The sequence below is a fragment of the Prosopis cineraria genome, unplaced genomic scaffold (assembly GCF_029017545.1).
Source record: "Prosopis cineraria cultivar Desert tree isolate PC_DT_omini unplaced genomic scaffold, ASM2901754v1 PC7, whole genome shotgun sequence".
Classification (NCBI taxonomy): domain Eukaryota; kingdom Viridiplantae; phylum Streptophyta; class Magnoliopsida; order Fabales; family Fabaceae; genus Prosopis; species Prosopis cineraria.
Window position 1 is genome coordinate 35,386,004 of NW_026555338.1, and position 13,536 is coordinate 35,399,539.

General features: G+C 34.7%; 3 protein-coding genes across 4 annotated transcripts; all 3 read left to right on the forward strand.

Moving 5' to 3' along the window:
- Nucleotides 1-138: 138 nt before the first annotated feature.
- On the forward strand, nt 139-1,184 carry LOC129315193 (uncharacterized). 2 transcript variants are annotated; one of them, XR_008594411.1, is made up of 2 exons: nt 139-690; nt 790-1,184. XR_008594411.1 is itself a non-coding variant. In XM_054958761.1 (1 exon), exon 1 carries the CDS (start codon nt 256-258, stop codon nt 520-522), a length of 267 nt encoding a protein of 88 aa, XP_054814736.1. In that variant the 5' UTR covers nt 139-255; the 3' UTR covers nt 523-746. The 2 variants fall into 2 exon arrangements, 1 of the variants encoding a protein (XP_054814736.1); XM_054958761.1 differs by lacking the exon at nt 790-1,184 and having other exon boundaries at nt 139-746.
- A 5,043-nt stretch (nt 1,185-6,227) lies between these two features.
- LOC129315150 (vesicle-associated protein 4-2-like) lies at nt 6,228-9,311 on the forward strand. Its single transcript, XM_054958711.1, has 8 exons — nt 6,228-6,431; nt 6,517-6,888; nt 7,228-7,298; nt 7,779-7,860; nt 7,951-8,069; nt 8,514-8,591; nt 8,684-8,797; nt 8,912-9,311. The coding sequence occupies exons 2-8, from the start codon at nt 6,624-6,626 to the stop codon at nt 8,963-8,965; spliced, it is 783 nt and encodes a 260-aa protein (XP_054814686.1). The 5' UTR covers nt 6,228-6,431; nt 6,517-6,623; the 3' UTR covers nt 8,966-9,311.
- Nucleotides 9,312-12,706: 3,395 nt separating this feature from the next.
- Nucleotides 12,707-13,385, forward strand: LOC129314832 (uncharacterized). The gene has a single exon (XM_054958271.1). It carries the CDS (start codon nt 12,796-12,798, stop codon nt 13,072-13,074), a length of 279 nt encoding a protein of 92 aa, XP_054814246.1. The 5' UTR covers nt 12,707-12,795; the 3' UTR covers nt 13,075-13,385.
- The last annotated feature ends 151 nt before the right edge of the window (nt 13,386-13,536 follow it).

Genomic DNA, 13,536 nt, shown 5'->3' on the forward strand with positions numbered 1-13,536 from the left:
TGATTAATGATCACCTACTAAAACCACTGGCTTTTCCTGCCACCAGAAACCGCTCATACCCACTGGTTTTTCCAATCTTTTGGCCATTTTGTTGGCATCTTCACGTTTCCTACTATAAGTAACAATCATCTTCACTCCATTCACTTCATCAAATCCAAAACATAACTAATCTTGATACTGTCCTCTGTCTCTCACAAAGCCAAATTATCATATCGACTTTGAGTGTTTTCTTCGGTCGTCCCCGAGAATTGCAAGATGAGTTCGGCTAGCAGAGCTTGGACTGTAGTAGCTAGTGTCGGGGTTGTGGAGGCCTTGAAAGATCAGGGCGTCTGCAGGTGGAACCATGCTTTAAGGTCAGCCCAGCAACACATGAAAACCCATGTTAGAACCCTGTCGCAGTCAGAGAAGCTTTCTTCTTCCTCTCCTGCTATGGTTTCCAGCAGATTAAAAAATGACAAGGCAAAGCAATCAGAGGAATCCCTCAGGAAAGTCATGTACTTGAGCTGCTGGGGTCCCAATTAAAGAAGATTTTTTGTAAAAGGAATTGAAAGTTTCTTGAAGCTTCGCCTCGATGAAAACGGTGCCTGATGAGATCTCTTGTCGTGGATAAATAGTTGAATTGACCAGGTTGATGCTTGTTTAATTAGGGGGTGGGGGAGTATGCAAGTCCTCTATGTACGAGAGATTGATGTAAATACAAATTTTGTTATTTGATGCAAATATAAAGATCGATGCAGTTTTAATCACGCACTTCGTTTGAATTTTTATAAGGATTTTCTGCTTTCACAGGTACGCTTCTCTCGCAGCAGCGTTTCATCATCACCAGAAGCCTGTGCGCGCGCGAGCTGAGTAGAATCTTTCCTTAAGAAAGAGAAACCTAGAAGACGCTTACGCAAACCGTTCCAGAATTCCGTGAATTTTGAGTCTTGGACCTGCAACCAGGCATTGTGCTCCAGTAACTACGTGCGTGGCAATTTGAGCATGTCAAAAACTCACAGGCAGCTGTGAAGTAGAGGATCCTTTTTTCAATCACGACCCTTTTCATTATGAATCCACGGTAGAGTTTAAAGAAATAATTAGTGGTCTCTGATGCTAGAAGGGTTTATATGTTAGTTTCCTTTTTTTTTTTTGGGTAAATTATATGTTAGTATTTTAATAATGAAATACCACTTGAAGTGTACAACATAATGATAAAAATAGCATGAAACGAAAATGACAGTAGTACTATAATAAAAACCCGAGTGACTCGATCCGGGCACCTGAATGAATATTAAACATTAATATGCTTCGATTTTGTTTGTTTTGGCATTAAATCATTCGATCCAAAGTGCGAAATCCAACTTACAAAAACAAAACGACAAATAGTGGGACTTGGAGCGTCTCAGGAATTGAAATAAGCAAACCTTGTGGAAGTGTCTCATTGGCCGTCTCTAACCAACTAGGTGACACAGAGACACGTGGTCCTACTTTGGAGAGGAGTTTTTTCATTTTTTTATCTTTATTATAATTTTTTATTTAATAAAATAATATAAATGATTGAGACGAGGAAAGTAGAAAAAATAAAAATGGAGAAACCCTTTCTTCCCCTTCCTAGCATTCAGCATGTGATGCATTTAACTCGGGAAATTCCTTAGCCTCCCCTGGCTTCTGAAACCACCAAAATAGGCCAGCGAAAAACACAGACTTAACCACTTTTAGCCCCTGGTTTTCGAATTCTTCGTCGTCTCAAACCACGCCTTTATATAGCAAACCTATCCACTGCTGTTCCGTCATACGCATTTCACATATCCTCTCCGAGTTTTCTACCATCGGATTCCTGTCATCTACAATGAGTTCAGCAAGCAGAGCTTGGGTCGTGGCGGCTAGCGTTGGATTTGTGGAGGAGTTGAAGGATTAGGTCTTTGTAGATGGAATTACGCTTTAAGGTCAGCTCAGCACCGTCTCACAAGCCATGCTCCATCCTTGTCTCAGGCCAAAAAACTTTCTTATTCCTCCAATGCTATGGCCTCCACCCGACTAAAACATGACAAGGCTACGCAGCCTGAGCATTCCGTCCGGACCGTCATGTACTTGAGCTGCTGGGGTCCCAACTAGACGGCAATCCCATTAATTCAATTAATTATTTTTCTTATGAGCTCTAACAGAAAAGACGAGCTAAATGGGCTTCAGATTTATTAGGCCATTTATAGGGTATGGGATTGTGTACGGTGACATGTCGATGGGTACATCTCGGATTCTGAATTGTGATTACAAGACCAAGGGAATCTACTCGCCTTGGAGGACTATTTGAGTTCGTAAATTGTCGGTTTTGATTTACTGGCACTAATTTCAGGTCAAAGAACGAAGATTACCACTCCTTTTGGAGGCAAAGGGGATTATATATGAATTTCGATTCGTTGTGCTGCGACTATCCTTCTGCGGTTTTATCATTCTAGCTCCATCCATGTGTCGAGCGATACTGGCCGAAACCACACTCCAGATTTTTACCAAACAAATCGCTCAATGCAAACTTGGACATCATTCTGCAACTACTATATGAAAGAAACCACGCGCATCCGATTTTCGTCAAATAGACACCCGACTCGATCGAATTGACGATTCCCCTTCCTGCCAAGATTGTTTACAATTATCATTGTCTTTGATGCGAAAGAGCGAGAGAAAAGCACTTCCAAATAAAGGAGAGCGTGGAAAGTGGCTGCATGTGTTGGTATTGCAGCAAGGCCTTGATGGAAGGAACCGGTGTGGAGTCATGGAGTGAGAGATCTTGTCCTCGATATGCCCATAATAATTTATAATACAAAATCGTTTGCTTTGATCAATGAGCTTTCTCCAACTTCATCAATGATCTCCCCCAAATTGTCGAGGGAAAACACAGGAGTTATGAGCTGGGTCCCTATGGAAACCCATGGTATAGCACAGCTCGCGCTGTCAAATGTGGACATCAGATAAATTGATCCATAAACCTCTACTTGGCTCACCCGCGGGAGGCTAGAGCGCTAGGCAAACACGAAGTTCAGACAGCACACTCCCCCTCATTTTATACACAGGAAAAAAAAATCACCTAATTTAAAAAAATTAATTAATTATAATAATTATATTTGAAATAAAAAAAATTAAATTAAAATATCTTATGTTAATCAATGTAAATATGCATTCATTATTTCCTATCAATATAAATAATGAGAGATAATTTAAAAAAATTGTAATAAATACTTATTAAAATATTTCTTTAATCTTATTTATAAGACACTTCCAACATGTTTTATCATAATCAATGAAAACTTCAAAACTCATTAACTATGTCTAGAAATTTAATAATTTTTTAATTTTACCCTTATTAAATAGGGGCTTTAGCAAATTTAGTCAATATTATATAGTTAAATAAAAATAATAACCAACCTTTTTTTAAATTAAGATAATGGTCGTTTTTTAATTTACCTTTGATACAAAAGGCAAAACTACTCTTAAACATCACAATACCCTGATTTCTCTTTTTCACATTAGTTTCCCTTTCATCCACTCAAAGACATAGAGACACTGTACTCTAGATCATGATGGTGAAGAAACTGACAGTAGACAATGAAATAGTTTACACCAATGAATAAACGGAGTTAGAGATTTAGTCAGGAGACCACAAGAACGCGGGGCGAGGCGAGGTAGACTGGAAGCTATAGATTCAGGTTGAAAAATCACAAATACAAGGTGAGGAAGTCTGAAACTGCAGCTTCTACATAAAGCCACACTAAAGCTGTAGATTCAGGGTGAGAAAGTTCAACCAGACTCTATTACAAAAGTCACAGTTTAAGTAAGGGTTTCTTGAGATTTTGTTTGATTTATTTTAAGAAAATGATTATGTGTTTTTCGTGTTACTGATTTGCAATATTGCATCATTGATATATGACTATATATCAATTATAAATAAGTTGATGTTTGATTGTCTGGTTATGTTGATATACGATAGTATATTAATGATATACTATTATATATCACTAATATATAAGCTCTATCAGTGAAAACTTACCAATTTGTTTATCGTTTATATACAACCGTATATCAATGATATAACATCGCAGATCAATAATGGAGTTTTCTTTTTAATGTCTAACGTCCTCTTCATAATATCTGGGGAAGAACAAAGAGGGAAAGAGATAAAAAGCTCTGCGATAAAGATGGTAATCTAGAAAAATTAAATCAAAAATTTTAATGAAAAAAAGTACTGTACAAGAGATGAATATGATGATATAAGAAAATTAGATCTAAAAATTTAATGAAAAAATATTCAAAAATAATAAATCAAAGGGAAAGCACGCACAATACGATTTTTTATAATAAAAGTAAAAGATTTAATCAGCCAAAAATTAATTAAATCAAATATATTATGTTTTAATCATAAATTTATTTAAAGATACAAAATAAAAATACATTTAATTGATTTTATGGATGGGCCATATTCAAAAATATTTAAAAACCTCATCCATAATTTACGAGAGTTATATTTTTTAAGACCATTGAGTTAATTTTTTCTATTAAATATACATATTCTAACAATATATTTTTTATCTTTAGCATTCAATGGAGGTCAAATAGAAAAATTTACAATAAAAATTTAATAAGGTGACTTATAAATGAGATAAAAAAAATTTTTTCTTTTTGTTTTATAAATAGGATTAGAGAAAATAGGTAATTTTGTTTATATAAAAAATATTATTATTTTTATAAATAAAAATGGAGGGAATATTTATTAAATTCTTGTTATGATGCAATTTTCGTGCTTATTTGAATTGCCTCATTAATTGATTTTTGAGGCAAAAAATTGATTAATACGAGAAGTTAGCCAAACAATTGAAAATGGTTGAAAATTGATTATGAGTTAGGACGCTCGTTTTTTCGCAAGTTCTCTCTATTCGCATAAAGTTTATCAAAAAGCTTTGGAAAAAATTATAAAGGAAGGCCCAAAAAATTACAAAAAAACACATTATTTAATAAAAATAAAATTAAACTCTCTTCTTTTCCCTTTTTTTTCTTAATAAAATTTAAACTTTATATATTTAAAAAATTAATATTAGATATTTAAAAATTAAATTATATAGTAATTTATATAGTTAAAAATTAATTCTAATTAAATTATCCAAACATCTTCAATTCTGTTAAAATTAATTTTAAAAAAATATTATTTAAATAGATTGCGTTATAATATAATCAATTATAATTAAAATTTATTATCTATTACTTAATTAATTATTTTTATAATTTATTATACCCAATTAAAATTTAACAGAACCCTTCAAGTGTCAAGGGAATTCACGCGTAACTACGGAAGGTGAAAGCAGTCATATACGGATACAGAAAAATTGTAAATCCTTTCTAATCTGTCTGGCAACGAAGCCCCAGGGGGGCCATACCATACTATTGTGTGTCAAGGAAATTATTTTGAGGAGTTTGAGGAGAAAAGAAGTTGGTCTTTGCAGTGGATGTTTGATTATATGTCAGCAAAATTTGTAATTGAAACTTAAAATAATAAACAATTCAGAATGGTTTAATATTTCTAAAGAAAAACTAGAGGGATTGATGAAAAGGTACCCCCTGCGATAGGACCGCAAATCAAGATGAGTGGACTTTCCGATGCCACCCTGCTTAATGACACCACAAGCAAGTAATGTTCTAACATTATAGCGCATACTGTGCCTTAGGGCATAGCGTCTAAACGATTACATCTTTTTAAAAGCACAAAGCGAATCACGAAGGGAAGAAATAAAGCCAGGAAGTAAACGTCAATTCAGTGCAAGCAAAGATCCACTGCCTTTCCCCCTTATTTTTTCTTCTTTAGTGGTTTAGATTTGAAGCCAAGTTGATTTTATTTTTGTTCTTATCTTAATTGTTTCTTTGCTTAAAAAACCAGCAAGCTTAAAATCATCCTGACTAGCTTTTCCTGGCGTCATCTTATAATTTTCACCACTTAAATTACGGAATTTGCAGCTGGTAAATTAGCAAAAAAGTCCAAAAAAAGATGCACCCATCACCCATGTGAGTGAATGAACAAATTAGCAGACAGGTACAGATCAATTAGAGTAGCACGGATTCTAAATTATTGGCAGCAAACAAAAGCTGGCTAGATTCTTAAATAATAGTAATATTATTATAAGATATATCCAAGAATCGTAAAAAATTTAGACCAATTCACGTAACATGATTTTTTTGTACAGAGCAAATTCAGTCATTGGAAAGCATTACGTGAAATCTTAAAAAGGAGAAGCAAATGATTGCAGGGAGGGGAGAGCGAGACCAACTGGAAAAAACAGTCGGACCTCAAACGGACAAATCAAATTCAGAAAATTCCCCGCGTTGAGATCCATCTCGTCTTGAGCAGTAACATTCACTCAGGCCAAGCCCATCCCAACCGCCTCATCTACCAAAGTATCTCTCTCGTAAAGGTAAGCACTACCATTTTGGACAAAACGCGCAAAAGTTGTAAATCAGACATAACGAATGGTCTTATTCAATCTTTGTTTTGCTCAGGCTACTACTACGTCAAAGCGCTTTAGCAAACGCTAACAATTGAAAAATATTACCGAGTTCAGAGCTCCGTAAGAAGCTTTGAGACGCAGTATCGGGCGACACGGAGAATGGAAGTGAAGAGTGAGAAATCGGGTTCTGACGCGAAGGTTTGGAGTTTTTGTAGAATGCCATTTTGGCAAACGAGCCATGCTTCTTCGTCTTCTTCTTCCACATCTTCTGTGCATAATAATGTCCATCAGCATGAACACAGTCTTCAATCTCTTGATAGATCGGCTCATCAGGCTTCGACTACGGTTTCGTCTGTGGCCAAGTCTCTGCTTCCTGCAAGAAGGAGGCTCCGTCTTGATCCCCCCAACAAGCTCTACTTTCCCTGTATGTTTTTTGGGAATCATGTTTGTTTAGATACTTTGAGCTTCATTGTCTTATTAGATTTGGTTCTATTCAATTTCTCTTTGGGTAGTGTCAAGCTTTTATGACTTGCTTTCTCGTTCTTTCGCTGATTTACATTGAATGAATTGTTCCTAATTTTTAGGAATAATGTACCCGTTTGTGAATTATGTTATGAGCTCCCTCCTTGTCATCATCGTCCATGGATTCTCTAATTGGCAGAAACAAAAAATGTTGATAGAGTATGGTGCTTAGAATTTTGCGGTAGATGTTGGCTTGGTCCCGTTTCTGATTTAATGCGACTTTGTTTTGATTCTGTTGAAGATGAACCGGGTAAGCAAGTAAGGAGCGCAATCGCAATTAAAAACACTTGCAAGTCTCGTGTAGCATTCAAGGTGGGGGAATATTTCTCTATTTAATGTTTTTTCTTAGTTTCTAGCATTGTCTTGTTATGCATATGCCATATGATCATTCGACGACTTACTCTGCTGAGTCAATCGTACCGACGTTGACACGACGTTGGGAAACTTTTGGCTGTTTTTCTACCGACGCAAAGGAAATATGTGGTCAAAATGTATCTTGATTGCTTCGGCAACCGCGACAACTGGGAATTTTTTTTGTAAAACTTTTGATATATTTGACAAACATCTGGGTTTCGTAAAAATATTTGATATACCTGGATTATAGAAGGATTATAGAATGCATAACATGTTAAACAATATCAACTTCCTATTTGGATTTCTTTACGAAAGCCTATTAGTATATTGATTATAATTATGTGCTACCAATATATTCTGGTTGCTGGTTCTATATGTCATCTATCAAATTAAAACACTGTTAGTGTCACCATTGACTGAGGCGTGTTGTTTTGTCAGTTTCAAACGACTGCACCTAAGAGTTGTTATATGCGCCCTCCTGGTGGTATACTTGCACCTGGTGAAAGTATAATCGCCACCGGTAATTTATCCTTTCACAATTGTCTTAAGTTCAACTATGCTTTTGTTCACGAGTGGGATCTTTCTTATAAAGGTTGAACTTGTTTGGCAGTATTTAAGTTTGTGGAGCCCCCAGAGAACAATGAGAAGTTGATTGATCAAAAGAGCAAGGTTAAGTTTAAAATCATGAGCTTAAAAGTGAAAGGAGAAATGGAGTATGTACCAGAACTGGTAATGCATCTTAATTGTTAGTCCTTTCCGTGGCTTCTGGCATGTATCTTCATAATTTTGTTCCTTCTTGTTTATGTGAGATTAAATTGAACTTCTTGTTTTGAAGTAGCTTGGAGTTTTCATTATTGTATATAGTATTATTGATTGAATCAGGTTTTTTTATCGGAATGGATTACTTATAAATTTATCGGCCTCTTTCCAGGGATTTAGGTCAAAACTTTGGAAATTTCACTGAAATCAAATAAACATAAACAGAATGACATCTATTCTTTGACTTTCTTAGAATTGCTAAATTCATTGTGATTCAGTATAAACATAAACAGAGTCTGAAAAAAAAAAACTTGGGATGAGGTAGTCTACACTACTTGTGATTCAGTATAAGTACAACAATTGAATGCAAATGTTTCAGATGCTGAAAATTTTGTCGTATGATCCTATTTGCAGTTTGAAGAGCAAAGGGATCAAGTAACGGTGGAGCAAATTCTGCGTGTTGTTTTCCTCGACCCTGAACGTCCTAGCCCTGTAAGATATAATCCCGAATATGTCATGTGACCTTCTGCCATTTATGTAAGCAAATACGAAGCTTCTAAAAGATTATACATTGTTTCTGATAGGCCATGGAAAAACTTAAGCGACACCTTGCTGAGGCTGAGGCTGCACTGGAAGCACGAAAGAAGCCACCAGAGGAGACAGGTCCAGAAAGCGTCGGGAAAGTCATTGATGAATGGGTCAGACGCTTATTGATCTCATATACCCTTTTCCACCCTCCCCATTTTAGTATAGCTTCGGTTGGATGTTCTTTCATTCAGTCTAATTTATTGTTTGCCTGTACCTTTTTGTAGAAAGAAAGAAGAGAAAGATACCTGGCGCGACAACAAGTTGAAGGCGTCAATTAGCCTAAAGTGATGTTACTTTTAGTTGAGCACTTAGTTTTCAGCAATTTTCTGTCAAGGAAGTTGAATTCGTCGGCCACTGATCCGGCAAAGTTGGGGCTTCAAAGCATTGTTGCGAAAGCTTTTTTTGTTTTCTGTTTTTTGGGGCGGCGGGTGGGTATTGCTCTGGCATGCATGTGTAGGCGAGTGGATTAGTACTGAGCGGCAGTAATTTATTGAATTTTCGCGCAATCTCTCACAATTTGTGGATAGTTTGTATCATTGTTTTCTTCAGATGAACTTGTCAATCTTGACAGAACTGAACCTTATTTTCGTGCCATATAGTGTGGACAGTTTTGCCTCGCAAAAATATCCATGTCGGAAATTAGCTGTCATTCCCAATAGGATATGTAGCCGGCATGCATTGCTTGCTTTCTAGTTTAGGTTGGGATCCAGATTTTGACTATCATTTGGTTGAATGATGCATGTTATTTTGGAGTGAAATAAGTAGGGAAATTCATAATAAATGACCACTTTAGTCTCATATTCATAAAAAAGGATCAAAGGATTCTAAAATTATTCTATCAAGACTGAAAAAAATCAAAATGTAATTAAAATTCATTCTGAAATTACAAATCCACTCCTCATTATTAGTATTTACTTTTAAGTCATCTATTGACATTGAAGCACTGTCGACGGCAGAAGCTCCAACGCTGGCCACCGAAGTTCTGGTGAGGATGAGAAATTATTTTTTTTCCAAGGTGATCAAAGGAGTAAAAATGATAACCACTAAGCCCACGTTGTTTCTTAATCATGTAATGCAAACTCATATATATACATATATTATCAAATTTATTTTCAATTTCCAAACCAATACTTATTAAATATTTACTGGTTAGCTATCATTTCACAAATAATTACTTGTTAATATGCACCAACTTTTATAAATGTTTACTTATTTTTAATTATTAATAAATGTTTACTTATTAAAAACTTATGTTAACTTGTTATTTTAATTAAATTTATTTATCAAATTATTTTGGAAAACATTTATAAAAACATGTGGAAATTAAATTTGTTTAACAATTCTTCATTAGTAATTTAAGAAGAAACTATTTGTAAAATGATAAATCAATAATTTCCCTTATTAATTTGCAAAGTAAATTTTAGTAAAATAAGAAGTTCACAAAATCTATTTTACAAGCAAACTTTTAGTAATAAAAATAAATAAATATTTTATAAAATCATTGCATAATAATTTTTTCATTGAGTCTCCATCAATAATTTAAAAAATAATTATTTGTAAAATAACAAGCCTCGTTACTAACTTTAACAACTTTTTTTATTAACTTGTCAATAATTTAACAAGTCCCCATTTGTTAAATTTTAATAAAATAAAAAGTTTACAAAAGCTATTTTACAAATAAATTTTTTATAATAAAAATAAGTAAAATTTTCATAAAAACTAGTGCATAATAATTTTTTTAAAAAAATCCTCATTAATAATTTAACAAATAATCATTTATGAAATGACTAGTTCTGTCATTAACTTTGATAATTTCTTTTAATAATTTTTAACAAGTTTCATTAGTAATTTGCTTATCATTCCATGAATGGCTACTTGTTAATTACTAATTAGACTTGTTAAAAAAATTTAATATGTATCAGCTTTTATAAATGTTTTTTTTAATCAAAAGTTTAAATGTCAAAAACTTACATAAACTTTTTATTTTGATAAAATTTACTTGCTAAATTGTTAAAAAATTGTTAGAGTTAGTAATGATAAATTACTAAAAGAGACTACTTTATAAAAACCATTATGCATTGATTTTTATAAAAGGTTTACTTATTTTTTATTATCAAAAGTTTTCCTGTAAAATAGCTTTTGTGAATTTTTTATTTACAAAAAATTTACTTATCAAATTAATAAGAAAAACTATCAAAGTTAGTAACGAGACTTTTTATTTCATAAATAACTACTCATTAAATTACTAATATGAACTTATTAAACAAATGTAATTTTCATCTATTTTTATTTTCTAAAATAATTTTACAAGTAAATTTTAATAAAATAACAAGTTAATATAAGCTTTTAACAAGTAAACATTTAATAATAAAAAGAAGTAAATATTTATAAAAGCCAATGCATGTTAAATTTTTTAAAATTTTTCATTGATAATTTAACAAGCAGTTATTTATAAAATGATAATTAATCATTATGTTTGTTATAAGTATTGTCTTGGAAAGCAAAAACGAAGTTGATATTATATATAAAAGTTTGCATTATGTAATTAAGAAGTATTGTTAGGTTAATGGCTAATAATATTTTTGGTCATTGAGAGGTTGTGGAATCAAAGCCCTTCTGCGGTCAAAGTTGGCATTCCAATAACAGTGTGGGATTTTTTGAAAAAAATAAATGAGTAATAGCTTTATAATTTTATAGCAAATTTAATTACATTTTAATTCTTTGATTCTACAGAGTAATTTTAAAATTTTTTAATTCTTTTTTTGAATATGATACTATGATCTTTTATTATGATTTTCTCAAATAAGTATCCTTAGGTTAATTTGTGGAGATCATACATACATACATATATACATGTATATTACAGTTTGTCGAAAAGACAAGGGAGACCCGAAGTTCAATTTTTTTATGTAAATGATTCGTTTGTATGTTGTTAATAAAAAGAAAAACATTTGCTTTTATATTTGTTACTCTTCAAATTAAAGACATTTTTCCTAATATATAGTTTACTTCCTCGAGAATAAAGGAGGAGGAGAGAACAAGGAAGAGAAAAAAGAGAATGAGCAAACCAGCATCGTCTTTTATGCTGTAAACTACAATTAAAAATAAGTAACCCAAGTAAAATAATATCATCAATATTGCTGGAAATGATAAGGAGGTTCCCACCAGATTAAGCTTTCGATGGCTTCAAGACATCTGTTGCTTTCGTCTTAAAGTAAGCTTATATCAACAATCCTCTTGGAGCTGAACACCACCAATGGCCTCTATTTTGAAACTAACGGCTCATCCAGTCCACGGCTTTGAAGCCGAAAAGGTAAAAATAGAGAAACCAGCGGCTTCAGAGTGTCTCTCCCATCCATTGCATTCTTACGTATATGATCTCTTTTTCATCCTGGACGTTAATATAAGCCGCTGTAGTTGCATTGATTGGAGTCAAAGTTCATCCTCCTTAGGCCTTGGGCCTCCCTTATTGCTAAAGACATGACTCGCATGGCTGCACGTGACTTCCATCCCCAGCCCATCTCGGGCTCAGCGGCCCATCCCTGACACTTCCACGTGTCACGTCAGCATGCCTGACTCATCAAATCCATCAACACTAGAAAGACAAAACTACCCCTCCAGGGAATTGAATCATTGATCGTCCTCACAGACGAGCCAAGACAGTGTGGAGTGGAGTCCGGGCCCAAAAGACGAATAATGGAGTGGGACCCAGATGGATAAAGAAGCGGAGTAGGTGTGGGGAGCGACGCACGGACGAGTCATCATCGTCCCTAAGGATAAGCTCGCCATCTGTCTCCTCAGACGCGCAATTGACCCTATGGTATTCTCACGATATCTCATCAGGCAGAGGGTATCGAGATAATCTCCCGATAATCTCTTCTTTGGACGTATCGACGGCTCTGAAAAGGCGAAAATACAATGGTCCCACCGCACCTTATCCTAATCCTGGAGCCACCTCGACCTTTGCTAGTGCTTATTAATTTATCATCTACTCTATAAATGACAGTGCCTCCTCCCTCTCCTTCCACTCTCAATCTCAGAATTCGGAAACAATATTCTCTAACGCTTTCGGGTTACATTCGTGAAGAAATCTTCATACGCCAGTAAAATGAGTTACCTAAGCCGTGTTTGGATGGCCGCGACGGTGGCCGTAGCACAGGGTCACACGGACCCCGGTCACAAGTGCAAGACCGGCCTTAAGTCCATTCAGCAAAACCGGCGAAGGTTGTTCTCCGCCGGAGACACGTCGGATCTTAGACCTTTGTCTGGCATGATGGGATCGGATGTTCCAGGAGTCATGGAGAACTGTGATGTCGATTCCCGACGAAGGCAAGCCGACGATTCTCTTCGGAAAGTTATGTACTTAAATTGCTGGGGTCAGGGCTGATCTGTGGCGCGAAAATCGCCGGAGATAATATATGATGATATTGATGTGATCCTCATCGTGTTGACGGCTAACGATCGGGTCAAAAAGAGGGGTTGACCGACTTTGGTGCGGATGAATGGTTGTTAGGTTTGAACTTTAAAGTTGAACTGTAATAGTTTGGCCGAGAAAAGGTTGAACTGTAATAGGTGGGGGAAGCTTGATCTTGTACGTTGTAACTTATAAACTTTGATCTCATAAATTGAGATTTCTCCGACCAGTGGCTGCACTTGTGTGGATAACGATAATGATAACTGCACCTATTGCTGCTCCAATTTTTTTTACGAGTTCTACTTCTCAAGAGTCACTGGCAAATGATAGTCAATCATCTTAACTAACCGCTCAGCGGGAATTTTCTTTTTTACTTTTTTTTAAAAAAAATCAATGATTGTCAAGCAAAATCTTGAAGATTCTCTCCTTGGAGAT

Excerpts from the sequence above, each read along its gene's own strand:
- LOC129315193 (XM_054958761.1), top strand. The coding sequence starts at position 256 with ATGAGTTCGGCTAGCAGAGCTTGGACTGTAGTAGCTAGTGTCGGGGTT.
- LOC129315150 (XM_054958711.1), top strand. The coding sequence starts at position 6,624 with ATGGAAGTGAAGAGTGAGAAATCGGGTTCTGACGCGAAGGTTTGGAGT. Across the intron at positions 7,861-7,950 it reads TGAAAGTATAATCGCCACCG|TATTTAAGTTTGTGGAGCCC; the intron begins GTAATTTATCCT and ends CTTGTTTGGCAG. Across the intron at positions 8,070-8,513 it reads TGGAGTATGTACCAGAACTG|TTTGAAGAGCAAAGGGATCA; the intron begins GTAATGCATCTT and ends TCCTATTTGCAG.
- LOC129314832 (XM_054958271.1), top strand. The coding sequence starts at position 12,796 with ATGAGTTACCTAAGCCGTGTTTGGATGGCCGCGACGGTGGCCGTAGCA.